Consider the following 19,533-nt stretch of genomic DNA (forward strand, 5'->3'; position numbering starts at 1 on the left):
TCATGAGTCACAAGCTTGATGTAGTCATTGCATACTAGGAATATGGGACCAAATACTAAAGTTTTGACTACTTTAAGTGAATTGTCCAAATACTTTTGGTTCCCTAAAATGGTAGGACTATGTACAAAACGTGCTGTAAATACTGATATGAAAATGTGTGTGTATTTGCACAGACCAAAAAATCCCATAGCAATATTTCTCCATTGTCCATAATAGCTAGCTTTGAGTAAATAGCATTCCTTTAATGGGCAACTCAACCACCCGGTAGAGCATATTTTTCAAGAGTTCCTAAAATTATGAAGTAACATTTTAATAATTTCATCATTCAAATGTTTTAGACGTCAACAACATTTTACAGTCTTGTAATTTCCCATTTTATACACAATTACTACTGAAAATGTGTAATTAATGAGGTTCGGTTTTGCTAAAATTCACTTCCTGGTTTTCAAAATACAGGAGTCTGATAATGAAAACCAAATTATAATTTTATTAAATGGCATTGGTTGAGAAATAAAATATGCCAAACAAAATTCATATGTTTAATTTTGACAACCAATTTTAAATGAAATTATCTCAACCGCCTGGCTCATTTTCTTTGAAGAACATGTAAAATAACAAATTTTCATTGAGTGCACACTATGCACACTCCTACACATTTATATTACATATGTGGTGTGCGGGTCCACTGGACCCGAGGGTAATAAAAGTGTGGAAAAGTGTGTGTGTGTGCCTTCACTCTGTCTTCCTCCTCCCTGGGCCTGCTGTTTCAACATAGCACCAAGAACCTGCATGTCTCCCGCTTTTCTCGCACTCTTTACCCTTTGTAGTGTGTGAAACTACACAATGTCTTGCGGGAACTTGCACAATGTTATTACAATAAATTATTTCAATACATTATTTCGATACGTTGTAAAAAAAAAAAAAAATGCAGTACTTTCCCACACTCTACCCCAGCCAGGTGCAAATTGGAGGAGGGACACAACTAATACGACGGCAGAGAGACAAGCTAGCTGCAATCAGGTCAGTGTGTGACAAGTGGGTGGACCGCCTTCCCCTGTTTTGCAACCTTGGGCCTAACGTTACTGTTGATGAGCAGCTTATGCCATTTAGGGGCCGCTACCCCTTCAGGCAGTATATACCATCTAAACCCGCAAAATACGGAATCAAGATCTGGGCTGCCTGTGACACTGCTTCATCGTATGCGTGAAACTTGCAAGTGTATACGAGGAAGCCAGATGGAGGAGCCCCTGAGAAGAACCAAGGGATGCAGGTTGTCCTAGACGTGACAAAGGGACTCTGTGGCCACAACATCATGTGATAACTTTTTTAATTCGCACAAGCTGGGACCGGAGCTCCTCAAGAGAAATCTGACGATGGTAGCAACAGTATGAAAAAACAAGCCAGAGCTCCCACCTTAACTGTTGAATACACGGAACAAGCCTATCAATTCCTCTAAGTTTGTGTTCACGGCCGACAAGTCCATAGTGTCCTACGTGCAAAAGAAAGGCACAAATGTGGTACTCATGAGTATGCTGCATAGGGATGGGAGAATCTGTGGCTAGGAACATCAAAAACCAGAAATCATAATGGATTACAATGCCACAAAAGGATGGGTGGACAATTTAGACAAGCTAGTGCCTGACTACATCTGCAAAAGAAGGACCCTACGCTGGCCACTTGTGATATTCTTCAACATCTTGGACATCTAGGGGTACAACGCGTTTGTAATTTGTCTGTGTGTAGCTGTTGTAGATGAGTCAGGCGCAGGACAGCAGATAAGAGTAATGTACGCAATTTACTCAACAATAATACAATACATGTCAATTAAATCCAAGGCCACACATAACGGACCGCAATACAAGAAACAATCACACAAACAAACATTTAACAGAGGGTTAAATAATTAACAAGTAATTGGGGGATTGAAACCAGGTGTGTAAGACAAAGACAAAACAAATGGAAAACGAAAAGTGGATCAGCGATGGCTAGAAGGCCGGTGACGTCGACCGCCGAACGCCGCCCGAACAAGGAGAGGGACCGACTTCGGTGGAAGTCGTGACAGCGTTTGTCATCTGGATGGCGTTGAACCCAGATTGGAACAGAGGGAAGCTCCAGATGGCTCTTTCTCGAGGGGCTGACCAAGGCATTGTTAAGACATCAAATCCAGAGGAGGCAACATATCCCAAAGACCCGGTTTCACGACATGGCCCTTTTGGGGTGTATATCGTGGCTCCTCCCCTCTCTCACTCTCTCTCCCACATCAGGTTTTACAACGGTCATAAATACCTGGTAGAAACTGCCATGCTGTATTGAGGGAGAGTCTATGGAGAACAAAGTGCTTCTCCTGCCAAAACTCCTAATCCCCAAAATGGGAGAATTAAACAATATTTATATTTTTGAGAGTGTGGGAATGGTCCGTGGACACTTAAGGGACAGTCATGTCGAGTGTGTTTCATTTGGTTATCTCATGAAGGACAGGAAACACTGTATCTCCTAAAGTGTACATTTCCCAGCTGTCAGGTTTACATCTGAATGTTGTATAAGATGAATGAATAAGTATAAGAATACTTTTGAAAATATAACAATGTGATGTAGTCTTCTAAATGAGAATTGGTTGTTTTATGGTAACTTATGCACAGTCAGTAGCCACGCCCAGGTGGGCACAAACACGATGAGAAGGCCCCTTTTCTACCCAAGTATAAAATCCCCCGTGACGCAATTCACACCAGACCACGTAAACCACGATGTAATCTAAGGTTGCAAATGGTTTAATTTCTAAGACCATACAGCATGTAGCATTGGCTACACAGCTAGAAATGGTTGAACTTTAAAACATTGCCACAGAAGGAACAAATCTTAGATGAGGCCTTTTCTGTCTGCAGCTGGAAATGTACGTAGCCAAGGACGAAGAATCCCAAAAGCCACGGAACATCTATTCTATGCGACAACATGATGTATCCACTAGGAACGCAACCAGAGACTTTTCTGTCGACTCTCTCCAGCAGATGGACCGGCAACCACAGAGAGAAACAACAAGACATACACCCGGAAATATGTAAATTGCAATATATTTTTGAATGAGCGGTCATTCATGTAAAGTATTAGCAATTTCCAAGGGTTTGCGACGTTCAGTAATGACACTGATGAGGTAATAAAATTCATTGATAAGCGACTGTTTTGATAAGATATGAAAAGATCTAAAGAGTTATATTCAGGAAATTGACACTCTATAAACATCATTTTTCTGTGGTGCCCCGACTTCCTAGTTAATTAAAGTTACATGATTAGTTTAATCACGTAATTAAATTACACAGAGAATTGATTTGATAATATACAGTCTTCACATTTAATGATAGTCAACAACACGACACCGGCTTCTGCAGCCATCGTGAGGACGATTCAGGAGGAGGATGCTGGTGCCCCATCCGCCCGACCCACAGAACCAACAACTCCAATACCGGAGGTTCTAACTAAAGAGTTTGGTGCAGTATTTCTCAAGTAAATAAATGTGCAATGTGTTGTCTTATGTACACAAAGTAGGAGCTGCTGGGCAGGTCTGTCTCACTGTCTATGCTATTGGATAGAGAGCAATCACCGCAGCTGTTCACCGCATGTTAGTGGGCAAATGGACATTGTCAAATCAAAACCAAACCTTAATTTACCCGTTGTGACACACGGATGTCACAAACTCCGTTTTAGACAAGACTGACTTTGTGACCCAAATTATCCTATTTACACTAAAGTAAATGTTTACACTAGAATAACTGTTTCTGACTTATATCGATGCCACAATAGGTGTTTTTGAAAGGGATTTGTTGCTTTTTAAAGGCATTTGCTCTTTAAAGGGTTCATATCAATACATTGTTGGTGATAAACTGCAAACCACACACACAGACCAAGTAAAGGATTAATATTGAAAATGTTTGGTGTCCTGTTTTTGAATAGCATCAGTTCGAAAGCACCATCAGCAATTTCTGTTAACAAACCATTTCTGTTGTATTGACACTGCCAAATGATGTCAAATTAGTCCAATCTAGTGTACAATGTCTGTTATGATGATTTGTTGATGTTCCACTGGGCCTGAAATAACGGCATGCTACAGATGTCAGAGTAAAGGCAGGGCAGAGACTATGTACACCACCAGTGGACATCAGACCGAGGACAAGCGTGCCGTCTCTAACCAGAATGAAACCTCAAAGGTATTTCAGCCAGCACCATCACATCAATCTCTAACAGCCATGTTATGACCCTGCTTAGCTACTGTTGCTGATCATTTTCATTTGGGGGAGTAGTGTGTAGACCACGGGAATAAAACAAACGTTGTCCATGGTCAGATGTTTTTGGGCCACCAATGAAAAACGAATAAGTTCAATGACATGAGAAAACACAACCTTATGCTACATGGTATTGGTAAGAATACATGATGTCAAAATAAAAATGTAAATGGTGATGTGTATAATAGATAATCCATTTCAATTTCATTGAATTAAATTCTACCTCCTTTCATTCAAACTCAATTAAAACATTCTGTTTCCTGTGAGGTGTGAATTGATATTGGAATTAAATAGCAATTCGCAACTCAATTCAGAATTGACCTCAACCCTGTTAGGATCCTCTCATATATTAATAAACAAACTTTAGCCTGACAATGCCAATGAGGACTCTGACAAATTGAAAGGGTCTCATTTAGCCCTGTAGCTAGTTACACTCCATATCTATTCATAGCCTCAGATGGTCGGGGGACAGATGGCCATGTCTTTGTTAACCCAGTGCCTGGCCATTATTTTTGAGTAATCTTGCTCATGTCACTGAAAACAACTGGTCCAACTGTTGCCAAGTCACTTCATCTTGATGTTTTGGTGCAGTTCGGGGAAAATATTGATTGGGGAATTATTTGTTTGAGCAATGTACCCGTCTTTCTGGGTGATTTGTGATGTTTTATTTGTGCTTCCCGTGTCTGTATTTTTGTATTTTCATGCCAATACAATACCAGTCGAAAGTTTGGACATACCTACTCATTCAAGGGTTTTTCTTTATTTGACTATTTCCTACATTGTATAATAATAGTGAAGACATCAAAACTATAAAATAACACATATGGAATCATGTAGTAACCATTTTTTTATTTTTATAAATCAAAATATATTTGAGATTCTTCGAAGTAACCACCTTTTACCTTGATGACAGCTTTGCACACTCTTGGCATTCTCTCAACCAGTTTCACGAGGTAGTCACCTGGAATGCATTTCAATTAACAGGTGTGCCTTGTTAAAAGTTAATATGTGGAATTTCTTTCCTTCTTAATGCGTTTGAGCCAATCAGTTGTGTTGTGACAAGGTAGGGTGGGTATACAGAAGATAGCTCTACTTGGTAAAAGACCAAGTCCATATTATGGCATGAGCAGCTCAAATAAGTAAAGAGAAATGACAGTCAATCATTACTTTAACCTCTCTAGGGTAGGTGGGACGTTAGCGTCCCACCTCATCAACAGCCAGTGATACTGCAGGGCGCCATATTCAAAACAACAGAAATCCCATAATTTAAATTCCTCAAACATACAAGTATTTTACACCATTTTAAAGCTACACTGGTTGTAAATACAGCCAAAGTGTCCGATTTCAAAAACGTTTTACGACGAAAGCATACCAAACGATTATGTAAGGTATGAGCCAAGTCACAGAAAAAGACAGCCATGTTTCCAGCTAAAGAGAGCATTAACAAAAAGCAGAAATAGAGATAAAATAAAAAAAACTTTGATAATCTTCATCAGATGACACTCATTGGACTTCATGTTACACAATGCATGTATTTTATGTTCGGTAAAGTTCATATTTATATCCTAAAATCTGAGTTTAGGCAAGACGCTACTGTATCACTTGGCAAAAAGCCTGAGAAAATGCAGAGCCCCAAATTAATATGAATTACTATGAAGATTACTATAAAATCAAACTTTCCTTAAATCACACATGAAAGATATCAAATTAAAGCTACACTGGTTGTGAATCCAGCCAACATGTCAGAATTCAAATAGGCTTTTCAGCGAAAGCATACGATGCTATTATCTGAGCATAGCACCATTGTAAACAAAAGAGAGAAAACATTTCAACCCTGCAGGAGCGACACAAAACGCAGAATAAAAATATAATTCATGCCTTTGAGGAGCTTCTGTTGTTGGCACTCCAATATGTCCCATAAACATCACAAATGGTCCTTTTGTTCGATTAATTCCGTCGATATATGTCCAAAATGTACATTTATTTGGCGCGTTTGATCCAGAAAAACACCGGTTCCAACTTGCTCAAACATGACGACAAAATATATCAAAGGTTACCTTTAAACTTTGCCAAAAAATGTCAAACTACTTATGTAATACAACTTTAGGTATATTTTAACGTTAATAATCGATACAATTGAAGACGGGATGATATGTGTTCAATACAGGATTAAAACGATATGTAGCATGCCTTCTGTTTGATTGAAACGCATGTCTAGGACACCAGGAGTGCCTCGACTTCAAGATGGCCGTATTTCTTCATTACACAAAGGAATAACCTCAACCTATTTCTCACGACTGTTGACATCCAGTGGAAGCCGTAGGAACTGCAAGCAAGTTGCTTAGAAATCTGATGTCCCAATGACCTCAAAAAAAGAAACCTGAATGGTTTGTCCTCGGGGTTTCGCCTGCTAAATAAGTTCTGTTATTCTCACAGACATGATTCAAACAGTTTTAGAAACGTCAGAGTGTTTTCTATCCAAATCTACTAATAATATGCATATCTTATCTCCTGGCGATGAGTAACTGGCAGTTGAATTTGGGTATGTTTTTCTTCCAAATGTGAAAATGCTGCCCCCTACCCTAGAGAAGTTAAGACATGAAGGTCAGTCAATGCAGAAAATGTCAAGCTCTTTGAAAGTTTCTTCAAGTGCAGTCACAAAAACAATCAAGTGCTATGATGAAACTAGCTCTCATGAGGACCGCCACAGGAAAGGAATAGCCAGAGTTACCTCTGCTGCAGAGGATAAGTTCATTAGAATAACTGCGCCTCAGATTGCACCCCAAATAAATGCTTCACGGAGTTCAACAGCCAAATCTCAATATCAACTGTTCAGTGGAGACTATGTGAATCAGGCCTTCATGATCGAATTGCTGCACAAAAAAAACCTACTAAAGGACACCAATAAGAAGAAGAGACTTGTGCCAAGAAACATTAGACCGGTGGAAATGTGAGATTTTTGGTTTTGGTTCCAAACAGATGATCTCTGCGTGTGTGGTTCCCACCGTGAAGCATGGAGGATGAGGTGTGATTGTGTGGGGGTGTTTTGCTAGTGACACTTGAAAAATAAAAAAAACATTTGAATTACGAGGTGTGTCCAAATTTTTGACTGGTACTGTCTATACAGTATATATTGTGTATAATGTGTATATTTATGTTGTATTATACACGGTGCATTTGAAAAAGAGACCTAAGTCTCAATATGTCTTCCCTCTTAAAATAAAGGTTAAATAAATACAAATAAGTAACTTCAAACTGTGACCAGAGTTTGTAAAGAAGAGGAAAATCTCAGTTGAAAAATAGAGTAACAAATGAACATCAACTGAGCATGAGCAACTTACCAATCACATGGCTGATTGGTAAGATAGCTAGGGCTACCTTTTGACCTGTCCAAGAGCTTGAACGATAAGGATTTCCTGTGAATTATATTAATCAATAAAAAAGCAATACAATTATACATAAACAGCAACTTGACACACACCTTTGAGTTTTCCTGAATGGGCAGAGACTATGGTTTTTGTCAGTCTTTGGAGCTTCCACTCTCTTTCCTCATATAGCCTCATGTGCATCTCTCTCCAGGACTCGTACTCTTCTAGCTGGGTATTCCTAAAGTCTCGCTGACAGTGATTTTCCCATAAGTGATCAGTCAATCCAACGTACACCTGTCAGAGAGCATTGGCTGATCAGTTACAATGACAAATCTGCTCACAGTAGATACTGACAACATATTTCTTACAAAACCTTACAAATCTAAGCCATCAGTATTCACAGCAATGAGGTGTAAGAACTTGGTGTAAGAAACATGAAAAACCCATCACCAAGCCTATCACATGCCAAGGTGAAGCCATTACCTATGCAATCCTATCAGATATACAGGAAGTACTTGTGAGTAGGCACGCAGGGGTCAATATAATAATAAATATATGCCATTTAGCAGACATTTTTATCCAAAGCGACTTACAGTAATGCATGCATACATTTTACCCATGTATGGGTCAAGTTAGGTTATAGGTCAAGTATGGATCAAGTTAGATTATGGGTTAAGTTAGGTTATCAGAGGTCTTTCCAGCATTAACCCTTGCAGGCACAACACTTAAATCTGGACTCTTCAAAATCAGTTTAAGACTGGGATTCTTACCGGGTTGCACTCTTCAATATGAAGCAGCTGATCAGGTGTACAGTGCTCTAGTACTGGCTCAAGGATTTCAAATGGGGCCCCTCTGATCTCATAGAGCACTAGGAAAAGATCACAGAGCCTCAACATTCCCTCCATCCAAAGGACTACCTGTGTGCGAGTGTTGAGGTTCCCTGCCTGAGCCATACTCACAGTCAATGTTGTTCTTCAGTGCCCGGATACATTGCTGGTACAAGGACATCATGGTTGGCAGAAAGGCGGACTTGGCACCAGAATACACCTGCCTCTTCCGGTTCATAATGACAAAGCAAAACAGGTTTTTAGACATTTTTGCACATTGATTAAACATAAAAAAACGAAATAACTTATTTATATAAGTATTCAGACCCTTTGCTATGAGATTCGAAATTGATCTCAGGTGCGTCCTGTTTTCATTGATCATCCTTGAGATGTTTCTACAACATGATTGGAGTCCACCTGTGGATAATTCAAGTGATTGGACATGATTTGGAAAGGCACACACCTGTCTATATAAGGTACCACAGTTGACAATGCATGTCAGAGCAAAAACCAAGCCATGACGTCGAAGGAATTGCCTGTAGAGCTCCGAGACAGGCTTGTGTCGAGGCACAGATCTGGGAAAGGGTACCAAAAAAGGTTTTCAGCATTGAAGGTCCCCAAGAACACAGTGGCCTCCATCTTTCTTAAATGGAAGTTTAGAACCACCAAGACTCTTCCTAGAGCTGGCCGCCTGGCCAAACTGAGCAATCTGGGGTGAAGGGCCTTGGTCGGTGAGGTGACCAAGAACCTGATGGTCACCCTGAAAGACCTCCAGAGTTCCTCTGTGGAGATGGGAGAACCTTCCAGAAGGACAACCATCTCTGCAGCACTCCACCAATCAGGCCTTTATGGTAGAGTCGTCAGACGGAAGCCACTCCTCAGTAAAAGGCACATGACAGCCCACTTGGAGTTTGCCAAAAGGCACCTAAAGGATTCTCAGACCATGAGAAACAAGATTCACTGGTCTGATGAAACCAAGATTGAACACTTTGGCGCTCAAGAGCTCAGACTTGGGGCGAAGGTTCACCTTTCAACAGGACAACGGCCCTAAGCACACAGCAAAGACAATGCAGGAGTGGCTTCGGGACAAGTCTATGAATGTCCTTGAGTGGCCCAGCCAGAGCCCGGACTTGAACCCGATCGAACATCTCTGGAGAGACCTGAAAATAGCTGTGCAGCTATGCTCCCCAGCCAACCTGACAGAGCTTGAGAGGATCTGCAGAGAAGAATGGGAGAAACTCCCCAAATACAGCTGTGCCAAGCTTGTAGCGTCATACCCAAGAAACTGTTTTGAGCACTCCTCCTTTGAGCTGTTTTGAACCTCCACTTCAGTTTTCAAAAACTTGTTCTGCAAAGCATCATCCTTGTCTGTATGGCTGTATTAGGGAGAAATTCAAACATGCTGATAATGGACAATGGACACAATCATCATTCAAATTATTCCAAATGAGTCAAAGCAAGTACGTTAAGTACACTGTACCTTGAGGTCTCTTTTGGAACCAATTTCTTATAGTGTCTGACTAATAAGCCTGGCTGCTTCTCCTGCAAACAGTTTATAGCTTTACTGATTCCGGTCTCCTAATCAGAATCAAGACAAACATACATTCAATTGAATAAAAATCGGTGCATGCAAGCCACAACTCTTTATGCTAAATTATATATAATATATTAATACAAAAAATTAAGTATAGGAGTGTCTTACTGCAAGAATGTCTAGGGTTACAGCCAACTCCTGTAGTTTCTTTATGATTTTCAGGACCTGTAAAATAAACAGATGTCTATGCATAAACCATAATGTTTAGCATAAACCTTCAGTTTACATTAGGATCAGTGGAGGCTGTTGAGGAGAGGGTGGCTCATAATTATGTCTGGAGTGGAGCAAATGGAATTGCATCAAATACATGAAAACCATGTGTGCCCATCCTCCCCAATAAAGGTGCCACCAATCACCTGTGATTAGGATACATTATAATACTGTCCTTGCACGATTATAATGGCCAACATTATTGTTTATCATGAACTACCATGGACATCATGCAGAATTTGTGTGAAAAAGTACAAAAGAAAATGTGTATGAAAGCTGAAACAAATTGACATACATCCCAAAATGGTAATCCTTGTTTCGGTTCACTAGAAAGTCAGAATTGCTGAATGTGCATTCCGAGAAGGAGCTATGTATGGGAACACCCCCCGCCCAGCTAGGCTACTCCTTTTACTATGAACTATAAATGGGCAATGCCTGCATCCACCTCGGTTGTAAAATGTGGCTGCCTACGTAGCCTACTGCATGCATGTATGCAGCAGAGGCCCCACATGCAGCCCAGATACACAAGGCACACACTTAAAACAAGGTCTTCACACATGACAGATGGTGAGCGCTACATCTGTATTCATAATTATCTCAAACAAAACCATTCCAGTAAGTGTTTCTGCAACTCAGTGCTGAATTGACAGACAGTAGCCACAAGTTGGGCAACTGGCTGGGTTGTTAATTATAGCACCAGAGCATCTCCCCTTCCCTCCAACACTCTCCTCCACCCCAACCTGGTCTCATAGGCTAGATGTAACATAGTCAACTTAAATCTGGGAAACACTGAAATTAGTGTGATATGTTACGTTTGGTATGGTTACACAAGTCCAAAGGTTACTTATGACAAAAATGAAAGTAGGGTGCTTGGTCGGGGTGGGCGTATAAAGCGACTGTCTAGCAACCCAAAGGTTGCATGTTCAAAACTCATCACGGACAACTTTTGCATTTTAGCAACTTTGCACCCTCTTACTACTTTTTAGCTACTTTGCAACTACTTAGCATGTTAGATAACCCTTCCGATAACCCTAACCTTAACCGTAACCCTAACCACTAGCCTAATTAATGTTAGCCCCCTAGCTAACGTCAGCGTTAGCCATCTAGCCACTGTTAGCCACAGCAATTTGGAATTCTTATTATATCATATGTTTTGCAAATTCGTAACATATTGTACGAATTGCAATTCGGAACATATCATACAAAATGGATGATGGACATCCACAAAGTAATGCATACCATATGAAACATAACATATCATACTAATTGGCGTGTCCCAGATTTACGTTTACTATGTTATGTCTACCCCTGCTTCTCCACACTCCCAATCCAATCTAAAGTGGTGCCTTCCCAATGCCTTCTCAGAGACAGCAGCATACAATCAGTCACAAGAAACTCCCATGTAAACTTTAACTATAGTTGTTTGTAAACTCTTTCAAACATTCATTAGTGTCAAACAAAACAAGCATTTCATGAATTGATTTAGGAAGCAGCCCTACAGACAATATGCATGTTTAAAATATAATCGGCCATGTAATTTCTTTAGTAAATCAGTAGCCTAATGTACAATAATTGGGATTCAGTTGACAAAGCAAACGAGGGCTACCAAATTTGAATCATTGGTGTCAATCTATTACTGTCCAGGATGTGAGTAATTGTACAATAAAGAATCAGATTAAAACAGGCAATTACACTTGTTGTTAGTGCGTCTAAAAAACCTTCCTTGCTTCTTTGATTCTTTGAGCTTAAGTTTTAACTGCAACTGTGACTGGAGTCTCTGACAATTTTATGGGATTTCCTCTGACACCGCCTATTATATAGGTCCTTGATGGCAGGAAGCTTGGCCCCAGTGATGTAATGGGCCATTCAAACTACCCTCTGTAGCGCATTACGGTCAGATGCCGAGCAGTTGCCATACAAGGCGGTAATGCAACCGGTCAGGATTCTCTCGATGGTGCAGCTGTAGAACCTTTCGAGGATCTGGGAACCCAGATCTGGGGACCCTCTCCTGAGGGGAAAAGGTTTTGTCGTGCCCTCTTCACGACTGTCTTGGTATATTTGCACCATGATAGTTCGTTGGTGATGTGGACATCGAGGAACTTGAAACTCTCGACCCGCTCACTACAGCCCTGTCGATGTTAATGGGGGCCTGTTCGGCCTGCCTTTTCCTGTAGTCCACGATCAGCTCCTTTGTCTTGCTCACATTGAGGGAGAGGTTGCTGTCCTTGCACCACACTGCCAGTTCTCTGACCTACTCCATATGGACCGTCTCATCGTTGTCGGTGATCAGGCCTACCACTGTTGTGTCGTCAGAAAACTTAATGATGGTGTTGGAGTCGTGTTTGGCCACGCAGTCGTGGGTGAACAGGGAATACAGGAGGGGACTAAGTACACACCCCTGAGGGGCCCCAGTGTTAAGGATCAGCGTGGCAGACGTGTTGTTGCCTACTCTTACCACCTGGGGGCGGCCCGTCAGGAAGTCCAGGATCCAGTTGCAGAGGGAGGTGTTTAGTCTCAGAGTCAAATCAAATCAAATTTTATTGGTCACATACACATGGTTAGCAGATGATAATGCGAGTGTAGCGAAATGCTTGGGCTTCTAGTTCCGACCATGCAGTAATATCTAACAAGTAATCTAACAATTTCACAACAACTATCTTATACACACAAGTGTAAATGAATGAATAAGAATATGTACATATAAATATATAAATATATGGGTGAGCGATGGCTGAACGGCATAGGCAAGATGCGGTAGATGGTATAGAGTACAGTATATACATATGAGATGAGTAATGTAGGGTATGTAAACATTATATAAAGTGGAATTGTTTAAAGTGACTGGTGATACTTTTATTTTTAATAAAATATTTTATTTTCATCCAATTTTTAATTGTTAAAGTGGCTAAAGATTTGAGTCAGTATGTTGACAGCAGCCACTCAATGTTAGTGATGGCTTTTTAACAGTCTGATGGCCTTGAGATAGAAGCTGTTTTTCAGTCTCAGCTTTCAGTGTTGCTTGCCTCGAAACGAGCATAAAAGGCATCACGTCTTGGTTTCCCTTTCTAGTCCGTAATAGTTTTCAAGCCCTGCCACATCCAACGAGTGTCAGAGCCGGTGTAGTAGGATTCAATCTTAATTCTGTATTGACGCTTTGCTTGTTTGATGGTTCGTCTGAGGGCATAGCGGGGTTTCTTATAAGCGTCCGGATTTGTCTCCCGCTCCTTGAAAGCAGCAGCTCTAGCCTTTAGCTCGATGCGGATGTTGCCTATAATCCATGGCTTCTGGTTGGGATATGTACATACAGTCACTGTGGGGACGACGTCATCGATGCACTTATTGATGAAGCCGATGACTGAGGTGGTGTATTCCTAGATGCCACTGGATGAATCCCGGAACATATTCTAGTCTGTGCTAGCAAAACAGTCCTGTAGTGTAGCATCCGCGTCATCTGACCACTTCCGTATTGAGCGAGTTACTGGTACTTCCTGCTTTCGTTTTTGCTTGTAAGCAGGAATCAGAAGGATAGAATTATGGTCAGATTTGCCAAATGGAGGGCGGGGGAGAGCTTTGTATGCATCTCTGTGTGTGGAGTAAAGGTGGTCAGATGCCGAGCAGTTGCTGCAACTGGTCAGGATGCTCTCGATGCTCTTGAGGTATTAAATTTGGTTGACAACTAGGCCTGTGATATCAAGCCAGAAAGATGGATTTTAATGTAGTTTATACTATATGAAAAGTTATTCAGGGTGAACCCAGCTATCATATTACCTATCAATACACTATTGTTAGGGTGTCGGGTTGCCTGATTAGGAGTATGGTTTCAGCTTTCAGAGCTCCAAACTCAAGTGTCTTCCTCACACATATTGTGCAATACTTCTATTCGCATATGCTCAGAGGAGGAGCTTGCCCAGCTCTTCTGGCACTATTGAGTATAGCGAGTCTCTCTCTCTCCTGCACACTATCTGGAGGTGCAAGTCTTTTCTTCACCGGCTTCTCATATCTTTGGTAAGTAAGTCCCCGTTTAGGCCATATTATTCCCATGTCACTGAATTTTCTCTGTCTGTCAATGAATAAAGTTGCCTATATGTGTGTCAACAGGTTTGGTTTGATATTGGCACAGTGACACAATACAGTAGCCTAATGTGTAAGTTTGTAAGTATAGTTGTATTGTCAGTGTATTTCCATCAGATTTCCAAATAACTAGGCAAGTTTTTACTATAGGCTCAATATTTTATTGTAGGCTGCTATTATTATTGGCTGTAGATCTGATGACTTTTTCAATAATGTTTATTTATTATTTATTTTACATTTATAATTTCTAGAAACGTGGATTATTTAATTGATTAGTTGATCATTGGGACTTCTTGTAAAAAAAAAATCTTAATAATAACATAACTTTTTAGAAGGACATTAGGCCAGGTCCTCACGCCACAAAGTCTATAAAAGGAACGTCATGGTTGAACTATCAAGCGTTGCTATTCCTGGACATGGTACTGATAAATCATGACAGATGCAGAGAGAGGAATGTTGTCTTGCTGACTTGGCCTATAGCATTATTCCGGTATAGTCCTACTATACCTACTGTTGTTTTAATTTATTTGATGGGTGGGGGGAGTTGGCAGTTTATAGTAATATTGTTGACGTCGATTATGTCTAACAAAATTGCTTTAAATTTGTATTAAATATAAATGCCAAAAATGCAACTAAGATAGAATAGGCCTTCACATGGTTTGGGAATGTAATGCCCTTGTCACAATCCTCTCCAAATGTCAGAAGAAAAAAAAAAGGTTATATTTTCATTAACGTGTTGAACTTTGGTTAAAATATCCAAATTGCAGTATAAATGCACACATTTTTTATTTATTATTCAGACAGCCTTATGTAGCCACTTCATTCCTTTATTCACACTTCAGTTTATTTGAGTATATACTTTCTTAACACTTATTTTTCTAAAAACTGCATTGTTGGTTAAGGGCTTATAAGTAAGCATTTCACTGTAAGGTCACCTGTTGTATTTGGTGCAAGTTTGATTTGATTTATTCAACCACTTTGTCAATTATTCCACAACAGACATTTTCAAATGGCAGCAGCAACATATCAGAAACATATATAACATGCATAAATGCAGTAGCAGTACTGCATAAATGCAGCATAAATGCAGTATTTCTTTACTTACCTATTGTTCACCTAATACCTTTTTTGCACCATTGGTTAGAGCCTGTAAGTAAGCATTTCACTGTAAGGTCTACACCTATTGTTTTCGGCGCACGTGACAAATACACTTTGATTTGACTGATATTTTCTTAAAGCAGACCTACTTATAACCACAAATACAGGTAATGATTATTACCTACTATATTACACATCTGAGTTTGACAATAATTTGTATGACAATATTTAGTAAACTGTACATCTGTCAGATTTGCCTTCAATGTATTATTTACCATTTAGTGTTGTGATTGTGATTGTTAATATCAAAAGGTTGCTCTCTCTCTGTCATATTATTATTTTCTTTACAGTAGATCTGGGCTGTGTCCCTCTGCTGCAGACATGGCTCCCAAAAAGAACAAGACTGCCAAAAAAAACAAAGGGGATATCAATGAAATAACCATAATGGTCGAGGATAGCCCGATAAATAATATCAATGGGCTGAATACCTTGTTAGAGGGAGGAAACGGCTTCAGCTGCATCTCAAGTGAAGTCACTGACCCTGTTTATGCTCCTAATCTCTTGGAGGGTCTTAGTACCATGAGGCAGGACAGTTTCCTCTGTGACCTGACCGTCTCCACCAAGTCAAAGTCCTTCGATGTCCACAAAGTTGTCATGGCCTCCTGCAGTGAGTACATTCAGAATATCTTAAAGAGGGATTCCGCCCTCACAAAGATCGACCTGAACGACCTTTCACCCACAGGCCTGGCCACAGCCATCACATACGCCTACTCAGGGAAACTAACCCTGTCGTTGTACAGCATTGGCAGCACCATCGCAGCAGCCATGTTGTTGCAGATCAACACCCTGGTGAAGATGTGCAGCGACTTCCTCATGCAGGAGCTCAGTGCAGAGAACTGCATGTACGTGGCCAACATCGCCGACACCTACAACCTCAAAGAAACAAAGCAGGCCACCCAGAAGTTCATGAGGGAGAACTTTATAGAGTTCTCTGAGATGGAGCAGTTCCTGAAGCTCACTTACGAGCAGATCAACGACTTCCTCAGTGATGATTCTCTGCAGTTGCCCTCTGAGATTACAGCCTTTCAGATAGCCATGAAGTGGTTGGACTTCAACGAGAAGAGGCTGAAATACGCCCCAGATCTTCTGACCAACATCCGCTTCGGGACCATCTCAGCCATGGACCTGGTCAACCATGTCCAGAGTGTGCCCAGAATGATGCAGGACCCCGAGTGCCATCGTCTCCTAGTGGACGCCATGAATTACCACCTGTTGCCCTACCAGCAGAACATTCTGCAGTCCCGCAGAACAAAGGTACGTGGTGGCATCCGGGTCATGCTGACAGTGGGTGGACGACCGGCCTTGACGGAGAAGTCTCTCAGCAAAGAGGTCCTCTACAGGGATGATGACGATGTATGGAATAGGCTCACAGAGATGCCAGCCAAGAGCTTCAATCAGTGTGTGGCAGTCCTGGATGGCTTCCTTTATGTTGCTGGTGGTGAAGACCAGAATGATGCCAGGAACCAGGCTAAACATGCTGTCAGCAACTTCTGCAGGTGAGGATTTGATTCTATATAAGCTTATTCTATTGTAAATGTATTTTCTCTGCTCTAAAAGTATGGTCGATATTACATAGACCATGATAGACTATTGTACTGTACATTCAATTGTGTATTGAATAATAATATGTATCTAATAAAAAAAAATGGCAATTAGGTACGATCCTCGATTCAACAGCTGGATTCATTTGACCAACATGATCCAGAAGCGCACCCACTTCAGTCTCAACACCTTCAATGGCCTCTTGTTCGCTATTGGTGGTCGTAACTCTGATGGATGCCAGGCTTCAATGGAGTGCTACGTGCCCTCCTCCAACCAATGGCAGATGAAAGCCCCCATGGAAATCCCCCGGTGCTGCCACGCCAGCTCCGTCATTGATGGCAAGATCCTTGTTAGCGGTGGTTACATCAACAATGCGTACTCCAGGGCTGTGTGCAGCTATGATCCTTCCACTGATGTGTGGCAGGATAAGAACAGTTTGAGCTCCCCTAGAGGCTGGCATTCCGCTGCTACAGTCGGAGAACGGGCTTACGTGATTGGTGGCAGCCAGCTGGGTGGCCGTGGAGAGAGGGTGGATGTCTTAGCTGTTGAGTGTTTCAACCCTCACAATGGGCAGTGGAGCTACTCTGCCCCCCTGAACACAGGAGTGAGTACTGCTGGTATCGTCAGCATGAATAATAAGATCTATCTTCTTGGAGGCTGGAACGAGATTGAGAAGAAGTACAAGAAATGCATCCAGGTGTATAACCCTGACCTCAATGAATGGACTGAGGACGATGAGTTGCCAGAGGCTACAGTTGGCATCTCATGCTGTGTCGTTACCATACCCACACGCAAAACACGAGAGTCCAGGGCCAGCTCAGTTTTATCTGCGCCAGTCAGCATATAGAGTCTGGTAGGGCGTTTGAAAAGTAGTTTACTTGCTAATTAAAGCAAGACCAAAAATCCTCTAGCCAGTTCATTTCAGAAAATCCTTTATGGGTTTCAATGCAGAAAGTGATCATCCCTACTTAAGGTCAGAAAAAAAGTGATAACATACAAATGTCACGCATACAACTAATCTGGAATTGAATCAGATATATTCAAATTGTTTTCATGACTTTTATTAAGGCTTTAATGTGTGACAATTCAGGAAGTTGTTTTGTGTTGTGAGACAAATTAAAATCTTCTATTATGATGGGAACATTTATTTTATTTTGGGAACTATTCAGCCATAATAGTTGAATCAGCCAATACTCCACAGACCATAGCTGTTATTCCCAATATAATACTTATTTGACGGTATATGTGTGAATAGTAACAGCATTATTTGTACAATACACATAAACATGCCCATATATTGAACCCTTGTTATAATGTCACTATCATTATTTTCCAGTGACATATAGTATAAACAAAGACTAGACATACGATGATGGAAGACTGTATACTTAAAACATCATATACAGGTATACAACTGTGAAATAACATTTCAAACTTGAAAAGAAAATGTCTCTGAAATTAGATGTCAATGCAGAAGGTAAAGGAATTACTCTGTTGCTGGATTAATAAATCATGAAGAAATGTTATATTGTACCTACCAGGAGTAGGTGCTGTTGGTTAGTATTTGTTGCTTCTTTTACTTGAGCATTTAACACACTACACAGTACAGTTATGTGAATTGGAATGAATTTGATCACTCTTTTGAGATCTTCCTGCATAGCAGGAAATGCAGATGAGCTTAGTGAAACCCATACATTCACTGAAAACACATACTAACACATGGTTATATTAACAGCACTTTTCATGTAGACTACTTTTGGCCAGCTAATAGCCTAACCACCGATCAAGCAACATTGTGGACTAAACATTCAAATCCTGTAGCTGCAGGATTATTTTGCTGTGACAATATAGGTCAAATTATGATCCTATGTACTGTCTGGGAGAATGTAGTTATGATGAAGGTTGAATGGGGTCAAAAATGAATTTGACAGTGGTCATATATGTTTTGTAAAAAATGGTGAATACTGGAACATTAAGCTATTAGCCTGAGCTGTTAAGGGTGTGGGCACTCTGCAACAGTGCCTCTTAATTTCCCTGAAAGCTCATGATTTGTCTTGTTCTTATGTTTACATTTTAAAAAGGTAACCCTCACTTGTAGGTGAAGCTGGATTGTCTCATCATACTGTACTACTATGGCTGACTCTGTAAAACAACACATTTCACTGCGCCTATAGCCTTTTTCTTCAAGGCTATACACCACTATAAAAAAAACTACATAAATATTGTCTGAACTTGACTATTTCTCTGTTATTTTTACAAAGCTATAATTTACTGTCATATATGCAAACACATATTTCATGTTATCTTTGATATGAGTTTGCATACTTTTGTGAGGCCACAGAAGCCAAGTAATTTCATTTGCAGGCATACATCTACAAAAAGTTATTCATCATCAATCAATCAGTATAATAACTGTACATGAGAAGTTTATTTAGTTTGACCTGTTCAATGGAACCAAGGGAATAGTCTAATTAAATGAGTGAGCTAAA

General features: G+C 40.6%; 1 protein-coding gene across 3 annotated transcripts; it reads left to right on the top strand.

Annotated features, from left to right (window-relative positions):
- Positions 1-13,809: 13,809 nt before the first annotated feature.
- LOC139571124 (kelch-like protein 31) lies at positions 13,810-19,280 on the top strand. 3 transcript variants are annotated; one of them, XM_071393710.1, is made up of 3 exons: positions 13,810-14,278; positions 15,796-16,998; positions 17,159-19,280. In XM_071393710.1, the coding sequence occupies exons 2-3, from the start codon at positions 15,824-15,826 to the stop codon at positions 17,889-17,891; spliced, it is 1,908 nt and encodes a 635-aa protein (XP_071249811.1). In that variant the 5' UTR covers positions 13,810-14,278; positions 15,796-15,823; the 3' UTR covers positions 17,892-19,280. The 3 variants fall into 3 exon arrangements, with proteins under 3 accessions (XP_071249811.1, XP_071249810.1, XP_071249812.1); XM_071393709.1 differs by having other exon boundaries at positions 13,814-14,278; positions 15,793-16,998; XM_071393711.1 differs by lacking the exon at positions 13,810-14,278 and adding an exon at positions 14,398-14,417 and having other exon boundaries at positions 15,793-16,998.
- The last annotated feature ends 253 nt before the right edge of the window (positions 19,281-19,533 follow it).

The sequence above is a fragment of the Salvelinus alpinus genome, chromosome 3 (assembly GCF_045679555.1).
Source record: "Salvelinus alpinus chromosome 3, SLU_Salpinus.1, whole genome shotgun sequence".
NCBI lineage: Eukaryota > Metazoa > Chordata > Actinopteri > Salmoniformes > Salmonidae > Salvelinus > Salvelinus alpinus.

What these genes read in the sequence shown, in the direction of transcription:
- LOC139571124 (XM_071393709.1), top strand. Translation starts at nt 14,088, where the DNA reads ATGGTTTCAGCTTTCAGAGCTCCAAACTCAAGTGTCTTCCTCACACAT. An exon ending in ACCGGCTTCTCATATCTTTG is followed by an intron (nt 14,279 to 15,792) that starts GTAAGTAAGTCC and finishes TTTTCTTTACAG; the next exon opens with TAGATCTGGGCTGTGTCCCT. An exon ending in GCTGTCAGCAACTTCTGCAG is followed by an intron (nt 16,999 to 17,158) that starts GTGAGGATTTGA and finishes AATGGCAATTAG; the next exon opens with GTACGATCCTCGATTCAACA.